Genomic DNA, 25,214 nt, shown 5'->3' with positions numbered 1-25,214 from the left:
GTGATTAATGCGGGAAAACCTGTCACAAGACTCCAGCTGTCCGGCGGTTCTGCTTCGTGCTGCGTTCTGAAAACACAAACAGTAGATATTGATTGACGAGAGAGCGCGAGAGTTGCAGTACTTTCAGAATCACTGAGTAATCTGAATCCTTGAATTTCACAAGGCTGCATCGTTTTACAGTAAACCCTGACAGTTTTGTATGTTCTCCACCACAAGTTAAGATAACTTAATCTACTGTGTACAAAGACATGACTAAAGGACATAACCGATGATGAGGATGAGACAGAATTTCTTCATGTCTTCAAAATGTCTGAATAACTGGGTGGAGGAATAATGAGGAATGTTCAGTAGCAATGCTTTTTACTTTGAGTAAGTAAGTAAGTAAGATGTTTAATACCCTGGCTTTCACAGAAATTACTGCAATCCCTCTTTGGGGATGTCTTAGCTCGTTGGTCAATGCCAATGACTCAACAATTACTTTGCAGCTGTGTGAAGTTACAGCTTAAAAAACATCATCGTGTCCACTTTGTGTCTGCAGGAGCTGATTCCTAAAGGGTTAAAATGTTCTGACACTGTATGGCTCTTTATATGTTACTGCTTAGTGGAAACTATGCAGCAGTTGTTAAACAGTAGTAGAATTGTAGGTTAGTTACTGAGTGGCTTGATGTACCGCATTTCTTTTAACAGTTTTCATGCTCTGTGCAGTTTCTTCAAAACACAAATCAAAGGAAATCATGGGGGAAAATTGTAGCGTGTTTGTCACTGTGACTTTAGGTTTTTGGTATCCATATGGTAATTTTAGGTATATATTCATAATTCAACCTAACTTATCAGGTCAGGATACAATGAGCAGCTGTAATCAGGGCTTGTTTCCCTCCATGTTGGCTTTAGTTTCCTGGTCGGGTTTTCACAGTGGAGTGAGAGATGCTGTTTGCCATGACTGAGGAGGTCATTACACTTGTCAGACAGATGGGTTGATCTGTTTCTTTATATTCAGTTCTCATACTTAGCCTCTGTACTTGCAACGCGGAGTCCTGTGTATGATAAAACAAAAGTTGTAACGCCTTAATTGATGTAATTCGTTGTCAAGTTAGTGTGGCCAAAATGAAACAAGTCTTGGGGTGTAGTGTAGAGATCAAGGAGGTCTCGAGGGGGTACAAGAGTTACAGAAAAGGATCAAAATGACGTCACATTGTATCTTTATTGTATGCAGGGAAGCTTAGACATTCTTCACAGGTCGTTGCAGACATATTAGGTGCAAGGGGGGAAGAGGTATACAATCATAGTGTCCAAACTCCAAACCAAGCGATAACCTCTGGCTGTGAGAATTGAAGCAAATGCAGAAGTGTTAAAAACTTCAGTTCATCAAGTGTCTGCTTGAGGCTGGCTCTGTTACCATACACACCAATTTAAAAAAGCAGATCTTTACAGCAGAAATAAACATGTTTACAGCCTGGTACAAAAAACGAGTGTAGTCTGGATAGCTCATTTCTCTATCGGCACACACTGAACGGGGGGTGAATTTTTCAAAACGCGGCAGTTTGGAAGATATTAAGATATCAAGTTTTACATAATGAGAGGCACAGCTGACTTGACTGACAGGCGGGAACACTGTAGCTGTTGGAGAGGATGCTCAAAGCCCGCCTCTTTACCTCACATTAGCTCCACAGAAGTTAGGTTGAGTTCAACATTTCCAATATGGCTCCTGCTGACAATTGGCCTCAAAACAGTGCTTCAGGAACAGATGGGTTACATCATGGATACTAGGTCCATCATTTAGACAGTCTATGGTCCAAACATGCAGCGTCACAGCGTGTAGTCCTGGAAGGAACATGGTCTAACGTTGTTACGTTGCTACGTTAACTGAAAGTTATCATAGTAACACACAAAAGCATACAGTATTTGAAGAACAGGTGATCATTACATTAGCTTGCTTCCAAAGTGAAAGACACATATCTCTGACTGCACTGTCAGTAGACAAGTTGAATTATGGGTAAAGAAGGCACCATGTTTTTACAAGGAAAATTCTGGAATAAGAAAACTATGCGTCTGTGTCTGCTGCTTCAGTTTGAACTCTTTTTTTTTTTTTTTTTTTTTTTAAACCTTAATGTTTTTTTAAAAGCTATATTTTTGGGCTTGTTGCCTTTATTCGATAGGACAGCTGAAGAGAGACAGGACATGTGGGGAGTGGAGAGCGGGTGAAGACATGCAGGAAATGGCCGGGAATCGAACCGGCAACCCCCACGACGAGGACTGTAGCCTCTGCACGTGGAGCGCTTAGACTGCTAGGCCACCAGTGCCCCAAAACCTCAGTTTTAACTCAGACACGACTAGAGGGATCCGATGCTAGATAATTGATTAGTGGTCGATTTTGTTTATAAGAAACCTCCCTATAATATTTACCACTGATCTGCTCAACATACTTCACAGAATGTATGTCCTTATCTGTTTTAATAAATCAGGTTGTATTTGTGTAGAGCACTTCAATGAAGCCCTGTAAACTATGGGATAAACAAAATACATTTTCCACAACTGTTTCCAAATTAACGCAACCTGATCTAAGAGCAAAAAGGGGGGAAAGCTCATGTTTACATCAGCGTGTTGACTCAGGTCCAGTGTGGCTGAAGTTAATCTGTAAACACCAAAAACAGGCAGGTATGTGAATGATTGAACAGAAACAGAAGTGAAACTTAACAGCATTAAGTTGGTGTCTTAAAGTGTCCCCTGATGTGAGCTTGTAGTGGAAACACATGTCATCAGGCCTTGGCTTTGTCAAAAGATGAAAGAAAAGAAGTCTCATATGGAGCATGTTTTGAAAGGTTTTACAAAAGTAGACAATCAGCAAAAATATGGAAAATCTTGAGGGTATTGTTTTTCATTCCTCACAGTGGATCAGTGTTTGGTGCTGAGTGTGGATCCTATTTGAGCAATGAGTCCAGAAAGTTTTATATTTATGTTGATTTAGCAAATAGAGCATGAAATATCAGCAGGAAAAACAAACTTTTTTAGTTAGTACTACTTGGAGAGACACTTTAATGAGCCTGGTGAAAAAGCAACAATGCTCAAGTGCTATTAATGAGTAGAAAGTATTATTGTCTAAAAGAGGTGCAGATGTCTTAAATCTCAGTGTACGCTCTAATGTAGAAAACTGTAAAAAAAAAGCAGCAGTGAGGACACGGAGCGAGAGCTGGATGGAGAGCTTTAGAGAGTGAAGCAGAAAGGCAGTAATAGTTTACATGTGTCCCTGAACAGAGGTGAATGTGTGTGCGAGCGAGTGAAGTGGCCCGGATGCATTCCTCTGTGTGTGTGTGTGTGTGTATGGGTGTGTGTTGCACTGACGTCATGTATCATTTGCAAGTGATTGTAAGCGTTTGCTTTTGCCTTCAGTGTTGCAGTCTTGCAGGCTGTGACACAAAGGACAGAAACTGACAAGTAGGTTAGTAAGCAGATCGTTTTTGAGATAGTGAGATACAATCTTATGTGATGAACCGGCTTCATTTTTGGTTCATGATGAATAGATACAAATATCACACACTACATGATCACATTAATAACCTTCATTAAAGCAAGCAGTGGCCTATACATGGGAACCAAACCACAATGAAGGCAAATGGTATTCTCAGTGGATTAAAGTGTGGCATAGACTTTCCAGGGTTTGTCATGCTTCTCTGTAACAGCAATGATATAAAATAGCTTTCTTAGCCTTATAAAGCCATGCATATCATATTTGATACATCAGTTTTTGAGACCGCTACATCATCAGTGTAGTATATTTTTTTCCCAAAAAAATTTGATACAATCAGATACATGCAGTGCACGGATAATCCCTCAGGTGTGAGTAATTAATGCACTAAGGCCGTCCCTTGAAACATCCAAATCGGCAGCTGTCGATCTGTGACCAACTCAAGGTTTTTCACATAGACTGTATATAATGTAAAATGTCACTCCACCTTTTCCAATTGTACGGTTCTGAAGCCAAAATATCCCATTCCAGAATGCAGAAAGATTTTGACCTCTACTGCAGCCAGCAACTAGTGGCAGTTTTTTGTGGCAGCCTCACTTCGAGATGAGCGAAATGACGTCCATTTTTTTATATAGTCTATGGTTTTTCAGGGATATTTTTGCCAATTTTCAAAAAGTTTGGATGTAAAAAACTTTCAAGTTGTTACTTAAACTTCAAGAGGAATAGTTACTGGATTGATGCAATGTAAAAGTAATTTATATTTCATAACTTAATTTAGTAAATTGGGTTGAAAATGCGGTGAGGAAATTTTCTTTTATCAGGCAATTTATTTGGAGATCTGTCAATCATAATTTTATTAAATGTCATACATTATGCATCCATAAAGCAACATATAGTCTTTGTATTATTTAAGAACATGTTTACATGAAATAATCAGGTATATTTAGAGTAGAAATTGAGATATTTATAATGTATATTGTATTTTTTATATATGTAAGCTGCTGTATCATGATGATTGATGACTAGTTGAATGGTACAATGGCTCCCTATTAAATAATTGTCTTTTGCTCATTGAATTCCACTAAAGAATGAACAATTCAGAGAAGAAATATACAATAAATTAGTTTTTTTTGGCGTGTAGTAAATACAAAATAGGTATGATGTTGCAATGCAATATGGAAAAAAATAATTTCTAGGTTTGAAATTACTTTGGAAAAAATTTGAAGGAAACTCAAAGTATAATAGGTTAAAAATTTTGTTTTTATAGGCTTTAGTTTGTTTAAAAAATAAGAAACTTTGAGCAAAAAATGTGTCCACCAAAATACCTGATGTATCAAATATGATACAAATTAAAACTCATATATGAAAATTGCTATTTAATTTCTTTTTTTTATTTGTCAGGTTCAATAAACACAATTTTCAAAGAACTTGAATTTTCTGGCAATCATTTGAGGGTTCAGGCTTTACAGGGTTAAAAACAGGATCATAAAGTAACATTGTATTTGCATGTAAACACACACAGGCACAAAATAATACAAGTAAAGAAGTAGTAGCTGTAGCAGTGACGTCTGGAGATTTCTTTGAAACCAAAGTAGTTCCGTCAATCAACTTCAGCTTTCGACTTTGTACATGAAAGGATGTCAGAGATGACAGATATCAACCCTCCACATCAAAGTTCAGTAACATGCCTCCCAGAGTGCTTTGATACAAGCATTAATTACAGACTCAGCACTGACATGTGTGCTATAATAGATGCAGAGTGATGTTATCAACCTGTTGTTTCCTCTTTCAACATTTTCTAATCATCCCTCCTCTCTCCCTCTCTCTTCTCATTTGTCTTCCACTCCTTCAGGGCTTTGACCCCCCTCATCAGAGCGACACCAGGACGATTTATGTAGCAAATCGTTTCCCCGAGCATGGCCACTACGTACCACAGCGCTTTGCCGACAACAGAATCATCTCCTCCAAGGTACCAAATTATATTTGAGCCAGTATTGAATTTTTCCTGTGCAGGATTTCATGTTAGTCAAATTGAGGCAGCATCCTCTTCTTCTAAGTAAATTCTACAATCAATCTCAAATTCAGTGAGTTTTCTGAAAAGCATGTTGGGACTCTATACAGAAGTGCAAAACGGTTCAACAGAGACCCTTCACATGCAACTTGACATTTAGCTCTAGCCCGAGCGATGACTGCAGCATGGCAGAGGAGAAGTGTCATCTCGAGAATCTCTGCTTTCTAGCACAAGCTCACCCAGTGTTAAAAATGCATCATGAGCCATGGTATGCTGAGAGACTGATAAGTGCGATTTGTTGTTAGCAGGATCAACTCGCATGACAAATCTTGTGTTGTTGAGAGGGTTAGCTGGTCATTAGCAAGATTGAACTGACAAAAGAACAATAATGCTAAGAGGCTGCTGTCTGCCACCTGTAGTGGGGACTGCCATTGATTAGCCAGTTAATTACATGATTGACAGGACAGTTAAGTCACTTGGTGGGTCAGATTTAAATTGACTTTAAGTCATGCTTTTTAGGAGACAGCAACAGTTCAGATGAAAAATCAGGATGGTGAAGAGTCCGCCTAGAAACCTTTGAAGCAGGTTTGATAACTCTGTTTCAAAATGACAGTTTGGTTAAAAAAATAAAACTTCACCTTTTAATCTTAGTGGTACAACATCTTGCTTTAGCTGGCCACGCAGTGACAAGGTTGGATTCGACCTTAAAATAGATAGTTATCTTGTCTCCATACAGACTTGCTTTATATTATGGATAATGCTTTTCATGTCATTACACTCCTGTTTTTTTATTTATTTTGTTTGTATATATTTTATTCTATTAATTTATTGCACATTATTTTACACATTTCTCATTTATTTATTGCTTTTATTATTATTATTATTATTATTATTATTATTATTATTATTATTATTATTATTATTATTATTATTATCATCATTGTTTTTGTAATTATTTATTTCTTTAGGTTTTCTTGTGTGTGTGTTAATAATGTGTTTTTCTTGTCTTTCAGTACACTATTTGGAATTTCGTCCCTAAAAATCTATTCGAGCAGTTCAGAAGGATAGCCAACTTCTATTTTCTTATAATCTTCCTTGTACAGGTAAAAACACTCACAAATCCAGACACGCACATCTTTAGTTTCAGGTACATGTTGTCCACAGTCAGACAGTGACAAGTCAAGTCTGGCCTCAGTTTCCCTGCCCTAAGAACAAATGCATGAGTCTATGTGTGCATGCATGAGTGACTCATTGACTCCCAGAGAGACAGGTCTGCCTGTGTATTAAAACATTACACCCCGCCGTTAAATAATATGTGTGTCTGTACAGCCAGCCTTAGGTGTCAGGCCTTCGTTGTGCATCAGTCAGCCGGTGCTAAAGAAGGATTTTGCTTTCAGATTTTCTGCCTTATCCTGATTTATTTGGGCCTGTGTAGTGAAGCCAAAGCAATCGACTTGACTCTGTTTAAAAAGGCTCTATTTTCACCCACTCAACTTGTCAGTGCTGCTGAAGTCAGCTTAGTCTCAAATCACTGAGAGGAAGGCCTCTTTTTACCTTGACATTGTGAGCATGACAGTTTCTTAGATGTCCAATTTAACCATTTTCAGATGGCTTGAAATGATGATTCTCAGATGTCTGTTGTGAATCTTTGTCTAAATATAGTAAATAAAAAGTCTTATGGTTTGGTAAAAAAACAACCTTACAGACAGAATCTTGAAATCTGGTACATTGCTCTGTCCAAAAAATCTAAACGCATTTACAATAAAAGTCGTTTTCACATTGCATAACTCAGACAGATATCTTCTTCTAACCAGAGCAAGACTTGCTCTTTTGCAGTGGGAGTCAACACGACACATTGGCCTGCCAAAAACTGTGCTCCATTCAGGGTTTGAGAAAATGTTTCGGGCTGACCAACAGTGACTTTTACCACCATAAACAGTGAAAGCTAAAAACAAAACAGCTCAAAATGTACTGACACTCCCCTATAGAAACACGCACTGGAGAAGCTCTAAATGTAGTGTTGCTTTCTCAGCTCCAGCACTGGTGTGACTGGTGTGCCATACTCAGTGTCTCTCCCAAAGGAGCCATAAATGAATGTGCTGAGTAAGTGTCAGAGCTCTGCCTGACTCCCTGTCTTTTATTGGAGAAATGGAGGGTCTGACTGTAGCTTCTTATGGCTGATTAGCTCTGACTACCAGCATAACACTATATGGGTGGCTTGAAATTAATTAGAAGGAATTGCACGTTAGTTTGAATCCTTTCACACTTGACTTTTTAAAAAAGGGACAGCCCTAAGCCCCAAGGCCGAGCCTCCTCCAGCCATTGCTTGCTCAATCTTCTGTTGCATTTTTGAATATGCTGGGAGGTAGGGTTGATGTTTTATTTTCCCAAGAGATGGATCATCACTTCTGTGTAATTCAACAATGTTTAATGTTACTTAGAGCAGGGGTTCCCAAGTGTAGGTCAGGACCCCCTGAGGGGTCGCGGGACACCAGAGGAGGGTCGCGAGATGTCTTCCAGTTTTTTATATTTTTTAAAAGCAATCTAAATTTGCTTATTTTTCTGGGGCGCTTAGACCGCTAGGCCATCAGTGCCCCTGTAGTTACATTTTAAATAAAACACTGCAAATAAGTACATTTCATTAATTTTCTGCCTTTCTTTGTTGCCAGATGACTCCTACAGTTAGGGTTAGGGTTAGCTAACAGTTAATTATGTAGGTAAACTAATTTTGAAGTTGAAGTAATTGAATTATGAAGCAACATTTAATCACTTCGAGGGGACAGTAGGGGTCACATGTCTTTGGCACCTTTATTTTGGAGGTTGCAGACTTAAAAGTTTGGGAATACCTGCCTTAGATCATACAAAAAAGAGGCATGGATACCATTATTGTGTTTGTTAATAGTCAACTACCAGGAAGCAGATGCAGTCCTGGAGAACTGAATATACGCACTATGTGGTATATTTTTATATTTCGATCATGATTGGACAGTTCTGAAGATGGCATATATTTAGCCACAAAAGTCAATTTTGATCTGATGTTCCCAGGCAATGAAAGAAGAACTGTGTTTCAGAGTAAAAGAAATAATAAATGCACTCAATTATAGAGACAGTAAAAATATCCAGAATCAACAGAGCATGTGCTTGATAGACACAAAAGTGTTTCACTCAGGACACACAAGATCAATAGCATGACAGCCCTTCTGACACATGTGGTGTAATATTAAGAAACAAGTTAAAATGTAATCCAGGAAGTATGACAGAAAAGGTAGTAAGACATACTGTTGCACTTCCATGTGGCGTGCTTCTCTAAAATGTCACAAAGTACTCTGCAGGTTTTTCATACCCAGGGCGTCCTTGTGTCGGAGAGACTGTATAACCACATACCTAACACCGCAACGTCTCTTTTTTCAAACTTTTTTTTCTCTCTGCTCATTTCCTGACTCCGCTCTATCTACTGAAAATATGTCTGTAGATGTGTGTGTGTGAATAAATGAATGACTAAACGTCTTAAAGCAGTTTAAAATATGTGTTGACCTCTGGTGTGAAACTTGCAAAGCACATTGTATTTTCCTGAGACTGGAAAGCTGACATGTCTCCTCCTCCAGTACAACAGTAAATGTTGCTTTTGAAAGGTGTCATTACCTGCCTGTGACTGTCCAAGTTTGTGTTTGTCTGTGCGGTTCTTAACACTTAGGGCGGCAGGTTTCCTGTTTGACACATCAGCTGCGTTGTCTTTCTAGTTTGCTCGTTTTCTCTCTGATGAGACACACCCTCTTACTCAGCCCCTGGTGCCTCTTGTCTTCTGCTACACTCTCAATTTAGTTGAAATTTTTCTAACTCTGTCTGTGTTCATCTTTCCAGTTAATGATAGACACCCCAACTTCCCCTGTCACCAGTGGTCTGCCTCTCTTCTTTGTGATCACAGTAACTGCCATAAAACAGGTGAGAACACAAGCACAAGAGAGCTTCCTCTTTGTGGAGCTGAGGAACTAAAATGGAGAACTGTTAACGTACAGCATCATTAAACTGTGATTAATTGTAGTCACCAACTTGTGATGTGCAACTTATTTCTACTCAGTTTGGCAATAGCTGTTGTTCATTCAGAATGCTTTTTGAATCCAGCCAATAATCTTGACACCATTATAACAAAAGTGTGTTTGGAATAACTTTAAGATATTAAGTTGATCAATAACTAATCCAGCTCTGCATCATCCCTGCTGATCAATATAGCTCTGTACCTCTGTGAAGTCGGCAGCTGTCTGCTGTATGTAATCTATTATTGAATTAATTTCTTTGCAGGGCTATGAGGATTGGCTGAGACACAAGGCGGACAATGAAGTGAACGGGGCTCCAGTGTTTGTGGTTCGCAGTGGAAGTCTAGTCCAGACGAGATCCAAGAATATCAGGGTAACAAAAACGGCAACCTCCAGAACTTTTATTATTCAGAAACCTGCTTCTTCCTATATGTAGTTTGAAGAACCTAAAGAAAGCTCTTCACACCTCACAGCCAGCAGCCATAGCTAACTTTAACGTGGATGTTAAATTCCTGGTGCTTGTGGCTTTCCTGTAGAGCTACTTGGTATAGAAAGACAATATGAAACAGTGTTTGTGGTAAAAAAAAACAAAACAAAGAAAAGCAACAGCACAGAATTGTTTTTTATGTCCGTATTGCAAGAAACTGGGGCATTGGTTTCATTCACCACACTTTTTATTCCATGAATGATGCATTTATTGCAGAAAGTCTGTTGAAATTCCAAAGCTTGTTTCATTTTCTGTATCATTGGTTTGTTGGTGTTATTTGTCTCTGCAGGGATGACATTTTCCTGATTTGTCACTAGGGTGCAGTGGGGGTTGATTTGGAGCTATTTGCTCATTTTCAGCCAACCACTAGCATTAACAAGTCTTTCTGTTACTGCTCCTGTCTCCATTGATGTGTCTTCAAGGTCTAGATATTCCTGTTATACAGAGTTTTGTAGTTTACACAGTGCATATCCTCTGGGGTCAGGCGTCTAACAGACCCTGTGTCAATAGTGTCTGGAGTCAGTTCAACACCACCTAAACACCTTACAACAGATGCAGCTTGAAATAAATTAAATATATATATGAAAAGTTTTGTTTTGTTTAATTAAAAAAAGGCAAACTTTAAAATATTAGATTATTTCAAACCTTTTTGTGTTTTAATTTTGATGATTATGGCTTATAGATCATGAAAATCAGTAATCTAGCATCTCAAATTATTTGGTTATTTCCTTGGATCAATCAAAAAGAGGATTCAAAATACAGAAATGTCCAACTCGTGTTCAGTGTGCTCATTTCTGCTCTCAGTACTTTGTGCAAATTTACCACAAATTCCTGCTTTAATGTGGCGTGGCATGGAAGCCTTAGCCTGTGGCACTGCTGAGGTGCTATTGAGGCCCAGGTTGCTTTGATAGCAGCCTTCAGGTGTCTGAATTTGTGGGTCTATTGTTCCTCTTGACAAATCCTCTTGGATTCTTGATTGAGGGGGCAAGTTGGCTGACCAATCAAGCACAGCAGTATCATGGTCAGTGAACCATGATAGTTTTGGCGCTGTGGGCAGGTGCTGAGTTCTGCTGGAAAAGGAAATTGGCATCAGCATAAAGCTTGTCAGCAGATGGAAGCAGGAAGTGCTTCAAGATGTCCTGGTAGACCGCTGTGTTGACTTTAGACTTGATAAAACACAGTGGACCAACACCAGCAGATGACATGGCACCACAAATCATTAAACTTCACACTGGACTTCATATACATTGGATTCTGTGCCTCTCCACTTTTCCTCCAGACTATAGAAATAAAATTTAAAATGTACTTTATATGAAAAGAGGACTTTGGAACACTAAGAAGCAATCCAGTGTTTTTCTCCTGAACTTAGGTAAGATGCTTCTGACGTTGTCTCTGGTTCAGGAGTAGCTTGTTATTAGGAATGCGACAGTTGAAGCCCTTTTTCTGAAGTCGTGTGTGATGCATCTTGATGCACTGACACCAGCCTCCACTCCTTGTGAAACTCTCTCAAGGTCTTGAAATAGACTTTACTTGACATTCCTCTCAATGCTGCTTATGCACCTTTTCTTGCCACACTTTTCTCTTCCATTCAACTTTCCGTTAAAATGCTTCAGTATAGCACTCTGAGAACAGCCAGCTTGTTCAGCAATGACCTTCTGTGGCTTACCTTCCTTGTAGAGGGTGTCCATGATCGTCTTCTGGACTTCTGTCGCGTCAGCTGTCTTTCCATTGATTGTGGTTGTGTGTATGGAACTAGACCAAGAGATACACTATCAGTCAAAGGTTTGGACACACCTTCTCATTCAATGGGTTTAATTTATTTTAATTATTTTCAACATTTTAGATCAATACTGAAGACATCAAAACTATGAAATAATCTGGTTTTGCCATAAAATGTGTACCAACCCTACCTCTGAACAACACAACTGATGGTCAAACCCCTGAATGAGAAGGTGTTTCCACACTTTAAACTGGTAGTGTACATGGTACTCATACTGTTTGATAGATATGATGTACGATACAATTTTGGGATATGTTTTTAGTTTTTATGTAATAGGCCATAATTATCAAAATTGAAAAGAGAAATGCTTAAAACATAGTTTTTGGGAAATGAGTCTTTCTCAAATAACACATGGAAAATATTTAACTTTTCACATTCTGATGTTTTGAGATGCAACTGTAATGTCAGTGAATCTAAATAAACCTACAAAGTGCATCTACAAACTCACAAGAAATCAGGTTTCACCAAATGAAAAAAGACCCAACAATTTATTTGTGAAATGTTAGTGCACCCTTTACGTTTAGATGTAATCCAACTGCAACATGAAGGAATAAAAAACTATTTTCTAATCATGTAGTTGACTACTCAGACAAATTTTGTTTCAACCTTGATGATTTCGATGAAAAGATTCAAGGGACACAGATAAAAAAGTACTTTATAGAAAGTTTACAAGATTATTTTCAACAAGATTAAAAAAACTCTTTTCAGAAACTACTGAAGTGCAGAGTTTAAATAAAAGAAATCCAACAAAATGCAAACTCAAACAGTGTTCAAGCCTTTATCTGTGTGTGTGTGTTTTCTGGCTGTCTCTTCAGGTTGGAGACATTGTTCGTGTGGCTAAAGACGAGACGTTCCCCGCTGACCTGGTGTTACTGTCGTCTGATCGTGCAGAAGGCACCTGTCACATCACCACAGCCAGCCTTGATGGAGAGACCAACCTTAAGGTCTGCGTGTGTTTGACTTTGTGTGTATATGTGGTGTGAGAACTTTATACTGCTGGACTACTATTAACCATAGACTGTATAAAATATGGACGTAGTATCCGTGACGTCAGCCATCTGTTCCTGAGCGCTGTTTTGAAGCAAATCGATGGTGGCAGCCATATTGGAAATGCGGAACTCAAACAGGCAGAGTGTGAGGTAAAGGGCGGAGTTTGAGCCTCTTAGCCAACAGCTATGTGTTCCTGACCGGGAGTCAAGTCAGTCATGTCCTTATTTGGGCAAAAACTCGTAATCTTAATATCTTGTGAACCGTCGGGTTAGAAAATAATTCACCCCCCGTACAGTGTGTGCCGATAGAGAGATTAGCTACTGTAGCCAAGCCGTTTTTTGAACCAGGCTGTAAACATATTTATTAATGCTGCAAATATCGTCTTTTTTGAATTGGTGTCTGTGTGGTTTTAGGTGATTCTGCAGCCAGCCTCAAGCGGTTGCTTGATGAAATGCAGTTTAAAACACTTCAACATGGGCTTCACAGTTTGAGACTGGAGGTTGCCGCTTGCTTTTAACCAGTAACTGCTCAAACAACCACTTCATAAAGTAAACAGGACAGCTGTGTATCCACAACCTGTACAAACCAATGACTTCATCTTTATGGTGCCCTGTGTGGTGTTAACAAACAAAATGTACATGTACAAACTAACATTATGTGGAAAGGTTTCCATTTCTTGTTCGTCATCAAACACAACTTGTTTGTCCTCAGGGTCTGACTGTCGTGTTGGATGATTCACTTAAATAAATTCAGGTTTACTGGCTTCTAGTGCTTTTCCTTTCTTCCCCTTTTTTAAGAACATTATGCATTTCTTTACTTTTTTATTTGTTCTCAAATGGTGTACAACAATTACTGGATATGAATGAATCATGTAGCTGAAATGGTTGCATGCATGAAATTGAAAAAAAAAATCCAGCTGTTAAGGGAAGAATATTTTGGAAGTTAAATAAGATCACAAGTGGTCACAGAAATGCTTTCCATAATGCGTCTGTCAAAAGGTGATAGTAACAGCCACCTTGTCAAGGCTGCTTGTCAGGTTTTTTTTATTTATCTGATAGTTATCTGATAGGTTTGATGCATATTATTATTGCACTTTGATACTTTATTTTAAAGTAATACAGATTCAACAGTGGAGGTAGAAGAGGCTCTCAGCCAGCAAACATTTTAAGTACATTTGAATAGATTAAATGTTATACATTAAATAACATGCCATAAGTCTGTCTATGCTAACATTCACCTTCCTTTGAACAACCAGGTTAAAAGTATGAGCCTGCCTCTTCCCCTTCAGAGCAGCAGCAACTGACCCAACCAGTTGTTCTAAAAATAGAATGCTTTTAGCTCAAACTGTAGATCTATGTGTTCAGGAGTTTGCTCTGTCTTTTGAATGAAATGTCTCCCTCATAACTGAAAAAGTATCCATGTCCAATGTGTGAAATTCTTCCCTATCATCATAAATATTTCTGCATTGTGCATTGTGTTTAGACTCACTACTCTGCGGCAGAGACATCAGTGTGTCAGTCAGTGTCCCAACTGGAGGCTCTGCAGGCGGTGGTGGAGTGTCAACAACCTGAGGCTGACCTGTACAGGTAATCTGCCTTTATTTGGTTTACACTCACAGGGTGGGGGTGTGTTAAGTCCAGTAAAATAAAGAGTAAACAATATTTGATACTTCACAAATGAAGAATACGTTTGCTATTTGTAGAATAAACCTGCAGTTTAGAGAAAGGTACAAGGGGGTCTTTTTGAAGAAGAGGAGAAAAAAATGGGCATTGCTTTCCAAAAGTTGAACTTAATTCTTGACATTTCACATTCATTTGTAAAATATTTATTTTATCACAACATTTCAACCAAGAAAAGTAAAACAAATCAAATCATCCCCCTTAAATATTTTTTCTTATTCATGGCCAAGTACTCTTTCTCTCTCAAAGCATTGGTTCTTCTATTCTCTTGTTTTATTTTCTGGTCTCCATAAAGTCTACATACCCGTCTTTAAAACCCAGTATGATAGAAATGCTCAGCCAAAGACATGTTATTAAACGGATGATGGGGTGAGATGGCTTCATCACCTCTTCGGTAACCCCTCTCCCTCTTGTCTGTCACAGCTGGCGACTTCAGAATCAATCAGAGTATTTTTAGACCAGGCGGTTTGTTTTGGTGGCAGTTTTCTCCCTCCCTCGTCTCTTCAATGCTCCCTTTCTCTTGACAATCGGCAAGTTTAAATTAACTTAACTTACCAAGCTGTCGTCAGCGCTCTGCAGTGATCTGATTTCTTCATAATTTTATTAACCGGCAACATGGCTTCCTTAGTCAAGGCAATATATTGTGTAAAACCTCATTAAAATTCTGCTCAGGGAACCTGGTTGTTTACGCTCTACCTGTTTATTACACCTGTGCATGAAAACACTCCACGTTTGAATAATGTTTAATTTAATGGACTTGTTTTTGTCATTATATGGACACATTCTGACAGAGAAAATCAAACCTCTTCTATTCTGACTCATGTTCTGAGGAAGACCTGTGCAGTCATTTATCCAAGAAACTAGAAATACGTTAAAGATTGAGGAGTAATCTGATTACTGATCAGCTGCATATGTGTCTACATGTTGTACAGTAACCAGATCATTGAAGTGCTTTATAAGCATTTCTCAGATTTCATGCATCTGCTGGATCTCCTCCAGCAGCTTGAGTTTCTGTGTGCATGTCAACAACTCTTCTCTTTCTATCATACCACTCACCTCAAATGTCCTTGGTGTTCTCCAGGTTTGTTGGTCGGGTCACAGTGACTCAACATGAAGAGGAGATTGTCAGGTAAGATCAGTTTTATCTAGCTGTTGTGACTGATAATTCAACTAATGAGTTTATGTAACCATAGACATCACCATTAAGATGGCTCCGGTGACTCCGGCTTTAACATAAAACATCAGGAAAAAGAAATAAATAAAAATGACAATTCTAATAATGATAAAAGTGTGATCAAAATATGAATAATAAAAAATATACAGAAATATGTATACAAACATATATAGTTCTCTGCATTTATGATGTCGTTGTTTACTTTCGTTTTCAGACCGCTGGGTCCTGAGAATCTGCTGCTACGAGGAGCCAGGTTGAAAAATACCAAAGAGATTTTTGGTGAGTCAATACACAGACAATCAAAAGAAAAGTTCCTCAAGCAGCAAAACCTTTGCCTGAGAGGGAAGCTGCTGTGGGGATAAATTATGCCTTTCTGTGAAGTCTAAAGTGGCATTCAGAGACGGAAAGGAAGGACAAACTATATCTGCTCAACAAAGCTTCTATAGAGCTGGACAGAGAGGAAACAGCCACGGAGCAGCTGCGACACTAACAAGCCAAACTCAGATGACATTATGGAGAGCACGGGCGGCTCATTATCAGGCCAGAGATCTGATTATGTAAACACAAAACTGTTACTGCAGGCTGAATCTTGAGAGGGCTTTATATCCATGTCCAGATGTTTCACTATTATGTCTGTGTATACAGCTGGACCAGAGCCAATCATCTACCAGGAACAAACAGCATAATTGTGACTTTTTAATGTGCATGAATTCATACACAAATAGATAGTCTTAAAGTCTGCTTTCTGACACCAACTGTGCTGTTGCAGGTGTGGCAGTTTACACGGGGATGGAGTCCAAGATGGCCCTTAACTACAAGTGCAAGTCCCAGAAACGCTCTGCAGTAGAGAAGTAAGCACTTGATCTCAGAGTAAACTGAACATTAATATCTAAGAATATGCTTAGTTTCACATTCAACTCTGAAACATTTTCCTGTGCTAGGTCCATGAACACCTTCCTGATCATTTACCTGGGCATCCTGCTGTTTGAGGCCATCCTCAGCACCATCCTGAAGTATGCCTGGCAGGCCGAGGAAAAATGGGATGAACCTTTCTACAATCAGAAGACTGAACAGGATCGAAACAGCAGCCCGGTTAGTCAGCCTCACGTTAAGCATCAGAAGAATGTCTTTTCATTGATTTGTTTTTCTAAGTGAAGGCTGCGAGCCCCAGAGATGAGATTAGGTGAGATATGTGTCGGCATTCCACTTCTGTCTCCTCTTCACTTTCATCCCCTCGCAAATAATAATTGGCATTTCTCACCGCTGCAGATTTAAATTAATAGGGAGAGTTTGTGAGGATACAAACAAGAGCCCACACTTGAATCCACACATAAACACACACAGAGTCCTAGAAGGGTGAAGGTAGGGTGGTTTAAGTGTCTCTAGATTTTGTGATAAGGCATTAGAGAGGAAAGGCCAGTCTGCCAGCCTATCAGCCAACCTGCCAACACTAATCAGTCAGAGAGAATAGCCCTGGTGGGGAGGAAGCACGTTGCCGTTTCTTTTCTTTCTTTCTCTCTAGAGACTGAAAGAGGAATACCAACAACAATCTAATGACTCTGTTTTTGTATTTAGTATAACAGGTGATCCAGAAAGATGTGGGCAGCTTTACAGTTTATACCTCATTGTCTTCAGTTCAGACACAGTATCCAGCTCCAAACAGCATTTTCAGTTTAAAAGTAAAGCAGTTCTTGTTGCGTCTCCTTCCTGCCCTCACATCAGGCACAAACTTTGTTTAAAAGTGTGTTTTCTTAATTTTGTTTACAAAGTTCTTCAGAATTTAATTCCATATCCAATATGATCAGTTTTTTCTGCACACCTCTTGATACTCTTTCAGTCTTTGGTCCTCTCTCACTTTCCTTTCCTGTCACATACAGTAATTAGATCCTTAATGGGAATGAATTACCCTGTCTGCTTTGATTTAGAAGGATCAGTACTGAAGCACCATCACTCTGTGTGTGGCTTAGATGTTCTATTTTTGTAATCTTAATATTTTTTTTCCACTTTCTAGAGTAATTACTTAGAGTGTGAAATGGAGACTGCAAAGTGTGATGAAAAAAATGGACTTGAAACAAAATGTAGTACTGTATGTACAAGAAAGGGAACTAAAAGCAAAAAACACATTCTTCAAACAAAAACAGGATGATCAAAATATTTTTGTTCACTTCTCCAAATGAAGTTGACTACAGTTTTTATTTTAATTGCTTTGTGCTTAACAACAAAAACACATACCTGTATTATCCTGTCAGATGAAATATCCCTAATGCTTGCTTACATTAAATAAAAAGTCAACCCATGGAGATTTTTTTCAAATCTTTCTAAGGATAAAACATTAAGTCATCAAATACATGTTTACATTTCAAAAGTTAATTTAACACACAGATTGTCTTTCATTTTTTATTTTATTTTTTCTGTTTTAGGCCCCTGTGTTGTTATTTTCTGTCCTTTCTTGTCCTTCATCTCTCCATCTTACCACAACAACACTTAATACAACCTGATCTTGTTATCCTAATGTAAAATCAATGTTTTAACCTCTTGTCCTCCTTTTTCTCCTCTTCTGTCGTAGTCTAATCAAATTTACTCTCATCCCTCTTTAGATCTTGAAGTTCATCTCAGACTTCTTGGCGTTTCTGGTCCTTTATAATTTCATCATCCCTATATCACTCTACGTTACTGTGGAGATGCAAAAGTTCCTGGGCTCCTTTTTCATTGGCTGGGATCTGGACCTTTATCATGAGGAGACCGACCAGAAAGCTCAGGTCAACACCTCTGACCTCAATGAGGAGCTGGGACAGGTATAGAGCATGAGTGCAGTTTTGCTATTCAAACAATGTAAATGGAAAATATGACATTTTTCCAGTCAGATATAATATTCACTATATAATGTATGTTATTTGATGTTTTATGAAACTTAAAAAAATGTATGATTGTATTGTTTTACTGTATCTTAATTGCAGTGAAGTTCAGCATATATTCAGCATATAAAAGGTATTGCCAGAGGATAAAAGGGAGCTTAATCTCTGTTTATATCTGTTCCTGCAGGTGGAATATGTGTTTACAGATAAGACAGGTACGCTAACGGAAAACGAGATGCAGTTCCGCGAGTGTTCAATCAACGGAACCAAGTACAGGGAAGTTAACGGCAAACTGGTGCCTGAGGGGATGACTGATGATTCACCAGATGGTTCAGCGCCTCAACTGGTAGCTCACATATACAGTACACACTTTTCATTAGTTTCCTTTTAACTGACACATAATGTGAATATGTACTGGTTTCTTTGCAGCCATTAAACTAACAACCATAGCATCTGAACAAATTAACCTCATAACTTGGAGATGTTTTTTTTGCTTCAGGCCATTTTTGTAATCAACATTAGATAATTGGATTAATGCGTTCATGCAACAAAGATACTGTTAAATTGCTAGGGCTTGAAATCCAATGTTTATTACTGCAAAACCAAAAGTAAAAACATCTGTGTTTTCTTCTCTTCTCATCCTTCCTTGTGGTTTCTCCATCCAGATGGGCGAGGAGTTGTTGTTTCTGAAAGCGGTGTCATTGTGTCACACGGTTCAGATCAGCTACGACCAGCCAGATGGTCTGGTTGGGGGAGGAGACCCATTCTCCCAAGTAAACGGTTTCTCTTCCAGTCACATGGAGTACTACGCCTCTTCTCCAGATGAGAAAGCTTTGGTAGAGGCAGCAGCAAGGTAAAGTTACATCAGAACTTCTCCAACATGGAATAATTACACTTTATGACAAGTTGAAAAAAAAAAGAAAATCCACACAATAGCTATTTATCCAGTATTTCTCTGAGTTCAACCCCCACTAGGGATGTACATTTTAAGTATTCTCTGTGATAGAGCTTTGGAAATGTTAACAATCAATTGTACATTAAAAAATTGCAAAGAAAATAGTTTTCTTATATCAAAAAACATTTTAAATAAGTTGTTTGTCACCTAAATTCTATTTTTCACAGCAACAAAATGCATATAACTGTCAATATTGAATATGGGTACAACATGTTTAACACGCTGAATATCAACGATTAAGCTCATAAAAAATATTCTCTGCAGTCTTATAAAGTGAAGGCGCATACTACTAATTGTTGTTTTGCTGCAACAAGAGAACTGAACAGAAAAGTACTTCAGACTCACAGTATCCAGTTTTCTGTCTACTCGTTCTTATTGAGAAGATGAGCCTATGTACGCGGTCAGGTCAGCCTGGAGCTCAACCAGGTCATAATCAGTCCGGCAGCAGAAAAGCTCAGACGACTCTGATGTTGCTGGTCTGCAAACATAGCGTACTAGCAATTCCCACCAGACTGTTGGCTTTGTATCTAAAGGAGGGGAAATGTCCTGTTTAAACTTGTCAACCATTGTGTCCGTGTCGTTGTTGGCAATAGTTGCGTTTTAAACCTCGTTAAAAAGCGCACGTGGAGACCTGATGCACAGCCCCATCCGCCAGCTGAGCATCTCCGCTGTGCACAACACCTTTAGTCGGCTGATTCACATCGAAACATGCTTTAAACTTAAAACACCTCCCTGATAGCTGAACGAAATATGACCACATGATGTTTGTTCCACGTGACGGAAAATTGAAAACAAAAATGCATGTTGCGAGTAAGTTCTTAACAATCGATTAATCGATAATTGATTAATAGTTTACATCCCTAACCCCCACGCTGACTGATGATTTACATTACTTTGTTTGATTGCACATGCGAGGCTTTTAGGGAGCTGCATCCATTTGTCTCTTTTCCCAGCAGGAACAGTCAATTTTATTTCTTTGGACTGAAGCAGGATCAGTCACATACCTGTACCTTGAACAAGAGAACTACTTAAATCAGAAAAGAGCCCATAAACACAGTGATCAGTGAGACAGGAAGATGAAACAATGACGTGGAAAAAAGCAGAGAGGTGTTAAAGAAATATTATCCCTACCTTTATGTGATTTGCGGTCTTGCAGACTGCTTTCAGTACAGCTTAAACAATACTAACTAAAAACAAATAATGCAAAAACAAAAAACTCAAATCTTATGATAGGTATAAGTGTGTATGCTATTAGTGATATGTGATTTTCCAGAGCAAGTGAGGACCATCAGCATACAGCTTTGGTTTTAGTTTAGCCATAAAAACCCATGTCATAATGCAGCCGTTTCTTGCTATGAAATAAATCCTGGCTCTGGACTTGCTGTGATTCTTTCCTCGATGCCCTCTGTTCTGACAATGTCAGCTGTTGTGGGAGATTGAAGGCTTATGCAGGTTAGAGTGCAGGCCAGAAAGAAAGTAGCATTTTTCTCACTCACTTCTTCATTTTTTTGCCACAGATATATAGCCAAGGCAACAATTTCATGTCAAGGGAATGGTAGAAAAGTCCTCAGAGACACTGTGTGGGGACAGAAAGGAGAAAAAACATTCATAAAAACTGACCAGCTTCTTATTAAAAAGCTTGACAAAGGGAATCTAAGTTTTAAAACTCCTCCGCTTCTATGCGAAAACTGAGCAGTAAGGAGTGCAGTTCTGTTTCCCCCATCAGAATTGTCAGACTGTGGCGCTTTACAAAACTTTCAGGATTCGTGATGCATGAAGTCAGTGATCCTGGCTAGTGTAGCTTTCCCACCATCAAATTAAATTATGTCGAGCAGTGAGCGGCTGACCCGGAGCCGCCATGCTCTATCGAGCCACAAACAGTGTATCTTTGTTGATTTAAACTGAAGGGAGACACAGTTGGAACCATGACCTCAGTAATCGCAAGTGTATATAACACTTAGCTGATGTTAGAACATCATAAATAATGTATCTCAACATGGAGTGTCCACCAACACTGTAATTTATTCACAGGAGGTGGCTTTTATATAAGTGTATTTTTTACTGACATGTAACACCAATGAACATAACACACAAAACATCTTGGCACATTGTAGTTTTTTCCCAGTTCAAATGCTTGGTTAGCATAACATGGAATTAAAGGTGTATTACATATTCTGAAAATACATACAATTAATTATAAGACATCACAAAACACAGGATGTCGATAAAAAAAATACAAAAAATTGGAATACGCATAATTTTGTGGTGTAAAATCTCAAGTCGTTACCGGAGGGCACTTTCCCTCCATTAGGCTGAGGAAGATTTATATCTGAGCGACTGGCGGCTCTGTATCCTTGGAGCAACATCCAATACAAACTTGGCTCCATCCACCTCCTGACCTTTAAATGTGCTCTGGCTACCTGTGTGGTACTTTGGTGCCAAGCGCACAGGTGTGAGGAAAAAAATTAGGCAGTGTAAAGGGGGTTGTGGGAATTTCTGTCTTAGTCACACTGAGAATTGATATTCCAGAGCCATGTAGTGCCACTACAAATTCAGACAACAATGTGATTCACTGAAGAAGCAGAGTAATACTTGTTGAGCTGTTGGTAGGCTTCACTCAAATTAGCAAAGCTGTTTCGCATCCATGAGCCCAGCTGTGTGACTGATGGAGGGCACATTTATTAATCAACAGATTGTCAGAGCTGAGCCTTTTTGCACTTTGTTCTGCTGCACATGAACCAAAACTTCAGGTCTGCTTGAAAAAGCCCACACAGTCCACGCCTCAGAGGGCTAACAATCAACATGTTTTTAACTTGATGTGGCTCTAATTGGTCATTTTTTTGTCTTTGAAAGGTTCACTTTCCTTCAAAGTATTCCAGACTGTATTTTAAAAGTCAAATTGTCCATTCCTTAAAGACTCTTTGCTTGAACTGCTGTCTTTCCCTCCTCAGGATCGGAGTGGCCTTCACTCTCAGCAATGGAGAAACAATGGAGATCAAAACATTTGGAAAGTCAGAGAAGTACGTCATCCTTCCTATCAGTGTTTCCTAAATGTCACTCATGTCACAAAATCATGTCACTGAGACTGCAGGCTGAAATGTTTACGTAAGCTACCTGTGAAAAAGAGTGACACATCTGTCCTGTGAGTGTGAAGTGACGTCATAACATAGTTTCCTGTCTTTGCTTCCTCTCTTAGATATAAACTTCTTCATGTATTAGAGTTCGATGCTAACCGCAGGAGGATGAGTGTCATACTGCAAACTCCCTCAGGTAACTTCAGTAACTCAGTGTTGTTGGATATATTGATGAGATAACCGTCATAGTATTTAACATTTTATCTTTTTTTTACTAATGACACCTTTATCTTGTGCTTTGTTCTGCGAAGGGGGACAGGTACTGTTCACCAAGGGTGCAGAATCAGCCATCTTGCCTTTCACCACCAGTGGTGAGATAGAAAAGACAAGACTCCATGTTGATGAGTTTGCCTTGGTAAGAGTCCTACAATGTGTGTTGTTTCAGTAGTTTGTCCACAAATGTTTCTCATACTGCTTTGATACACATCAACACAATAGGTAGTGCTCAGCAGAAATGATACTGATATGATTCTTATACGTGGCCAACGGTGCAGAATAGGGATGTAAATTTCAAGTATTTTCTGTGATCGATCTTTGTAAATGCTAACAATGAATTATCGATTAATCATTTAAAAAATTGTAAACATTTTTCATGTCAAAAACAATGCCAAATGCGTTTTTATCCCCTGAATCAAAATTTATTTCACAACACAGTGTTTATAATTGAGAGTACTGAATATCTACTGATCATATTGAGGTGTTCAAAATGTTAAACACGCTGAATATCAACATGTGGAGCAGGCTCATAATCTCCACGGACATAGAGTCCTAAAAGTGAAGGCTTAGACTTCAACAAGGGAACTGAACAGAAACATATTTTAGACTCACAGTGTCCAGTTTTCCCTCTACTCGTTCTTATTGAGAAAAATAAGCATGTGAACGTGGTCAGGTGTCAGCCGGGAGCACAACCGGGTCATAAATCAGTCCAGCGGCGGAGGAAAAAAGGTCTCGTGGAGACCTGTCACTCAGCTGGGGGCTGCAGCTGAGCGTGACACCTTCACCAGCTGATTCACATCGAAACATGCTTTAAACTTAAAACTCCGCCCTGATAGCTGAATGAAATAGAAGACCACATGATGTTTGATCCATGTGATAGAAAATAGAAAAAAAAAAATATTGTTCGAGTAAGTTCTTAACAATCAATTAATTGATACTCAATTAATTGTTGACGTCCCTAGTACAGACTTCATTCTGAAAGATAAAACAAACATATGTGTTTAGTTCCATCCTGTCTATAATGAAGTTTGTCGAATTTGTTGGACAATCTATGTCAATGTTTGCAGTCTAATTTTCAGGAAACACATTTTTTTATACTTGGTACACCACATATGTATTATCCTAAAGAATATTGCTGTGCTAAAAATTCCTCTTCTACCTCTCAGGGAAACCTTTAAACATTGTGCTCTGAAATGCCTTTTGTTCAGTATTCTTTACAGTTTCGTGTCTCTATGTGCGCCTGGCATTTTCCACTGTTGTGGTGATTACTTTTGGCTCTTTTGTTCTCTGTTCCCATTAGACTATAAATTCTTCACTACAACAGCCACACACAAACACAAACACAAACACACACACACACACACACACACACACACACACACACACACACACACACACACACACACACACACACACACACACACACACACACACACACACTGTAACACACACGTATCCAGTCCCCGCATCATGTCATTGGACATCAGTACCCAGGCCTCTGTGCTCTGGACTGGGTTGATTTGTGGTCGTCTACCCCTCAGGCTGGTTCTGTGATTTAAAGCTGAGCTTCGATAATTTGTTTTTATGTTCTTTTTCTCTCTGCCTACATTGCTACCCATTTCCTTTTCTTCTTATTTTATCCACATCCTCTTGACTTCCTCATGATTACCACTCCTCTACACATACACTTGTGTTTTATGATGTACATTATTATCTTAATTTGTTTATTTCTACTTTATATATTTGTTCACATATTCTGACTCATTTCTCTCTTTGTTTTTGTTTTTTCTCTCTACACTATCAACCTTCTTCCTCTCACTGCAGAAAGGTTTGCGGACCTTAGTGGTAGCATGTCGCCATTTCAGACCAGAGGAGTACATCGATGTGGACAGGCGTCTGAACGCCGCCCGCACTGCGCTGCAGCAGAGGGAGGAGAGACTGCAGGAGGCCTTCAGCTACATCGAGAAAGACCTGCATCTGCTGGGAGCAACGGGGGTGGAGGACAAGTATGGAGACTGATGAATAAATTGGAATTTATTAGAGTTCTTCCTCCTGAAAACCAGCTCTCATTCCCTTATTCAGGTTTCAGTGCTTTACAAGTGTTTCATGCCAGGAGTTAATCTTGTAGTGAAGCAGTACATTACAAACAGGGAGTGTGGTGCAGTGGGTAATTGAACAAAAACAATCTTACACAGTTTTCTATGTACAAGGTAAGAAATAATGCATATATGGAAAGTTAAGAGTTTAGAGTCTAGATTTTAAAAAGTATGACGCTATAGTGTAGTTACTTAATAATGATAATAATAATAATACTTTTTATTTATAGGCACCTTTCTGGACACTCAAGGTCACCTTACAACATACCAACAGTAAAAAAAACAACACTCAACAGTAAATAAACTCATTCATACAACAGAATAACAATGCAATACTAGA

At 38.8% G+C, this 25,214-nt stretch overlaps 1 protein-coding gene across 2 annotated transcripts in view; it reads left to right on the top strand.

Moving 5' to 3' along the window:
* atp11b (ATPase phospholipid transporting 11B (putative)) overlaps positions 1-25,214 on the top strand; it is a 67,392-nt gene that overhangs the window by 6,591 nt on the left and 35,587 nt on the right. For both annotated transcript variants that reach the window (XM_034705366.1, XM_034705374.1), the window contains exons 2-18: positions 5,316-5,432; positions 6,488-6,577; positions 9,336-9,416; positions 9,774-9,881; positions 12,591-12,719; positions 14,248-14,351; positions 15,526-15,573; positions 15,833-15,897; positions 16,388-16,469; positions 16,560-16,710; positions 18,216-18,413; positions 18,661-18,819; positions 19,139-19,326; positions 22,380-22,448; positions 22,625-22,698; positions 22,814-22,917; positions 24,603-24,784. In XM_034705366.1, coding sequence (XP_034561257.1) covers positions 5,316-5,432; positions 6,488-6,577; positions 9,336-9,416; positions 9,774-9,881; positions 12,591-12,719; positions 14,248-14,351; positions 15,526-15,573; positions 15,833-15,897; positions 16,388-16,469; positions 16,560-16,710; positions 18,216-18,413; positions 18,661-18,819; positions 19,139-19,326; positions 22,380-22,448; positions 22,625-22,698; positions 22,814-22,917; positions 24,603-24,784 — 1,949 coding nt within the window. The remainder of the gene's footprint in view (positions 1-5,315; positions 5,433-6,487; positions 6,578-9,335; positions 9,417-9,773; positions 9,882-12,590; positions 12,720-14,247; positions 14,352-15,525; positions 15,574-15,832; positions 15,898-16,387; positions 16,470-16,559; positions 16,711-18,215; positions 18,414-18,660; positions 18,820-19,138; positions 19,327-22,379; positions 22,449-22,624; positions 22,699-22,813; positions 22,918-24,602; positions 24,785-25,214) is intronic.

The sequence above is a fragment of the Notolabrus celidotus genome, chromosome 2 (genome assembly GCF_009762535.1).
Source record: "Notolabrus celidotus isolate fNotCel1 chromosome 2, fNotCel1.pri, whole genome shotgun sequence".
NCBI lineage: Eukaryota > Metazoa > Chordata > Actinopteri > Labriformes > Labridae > Notolabrus > Notolabrus celidotus.
The sequence above is the reverse complement of the archived record's forward strand: the minus strand, read 5'-3'. Positions and strand labels throughout refer to the sequence as shown.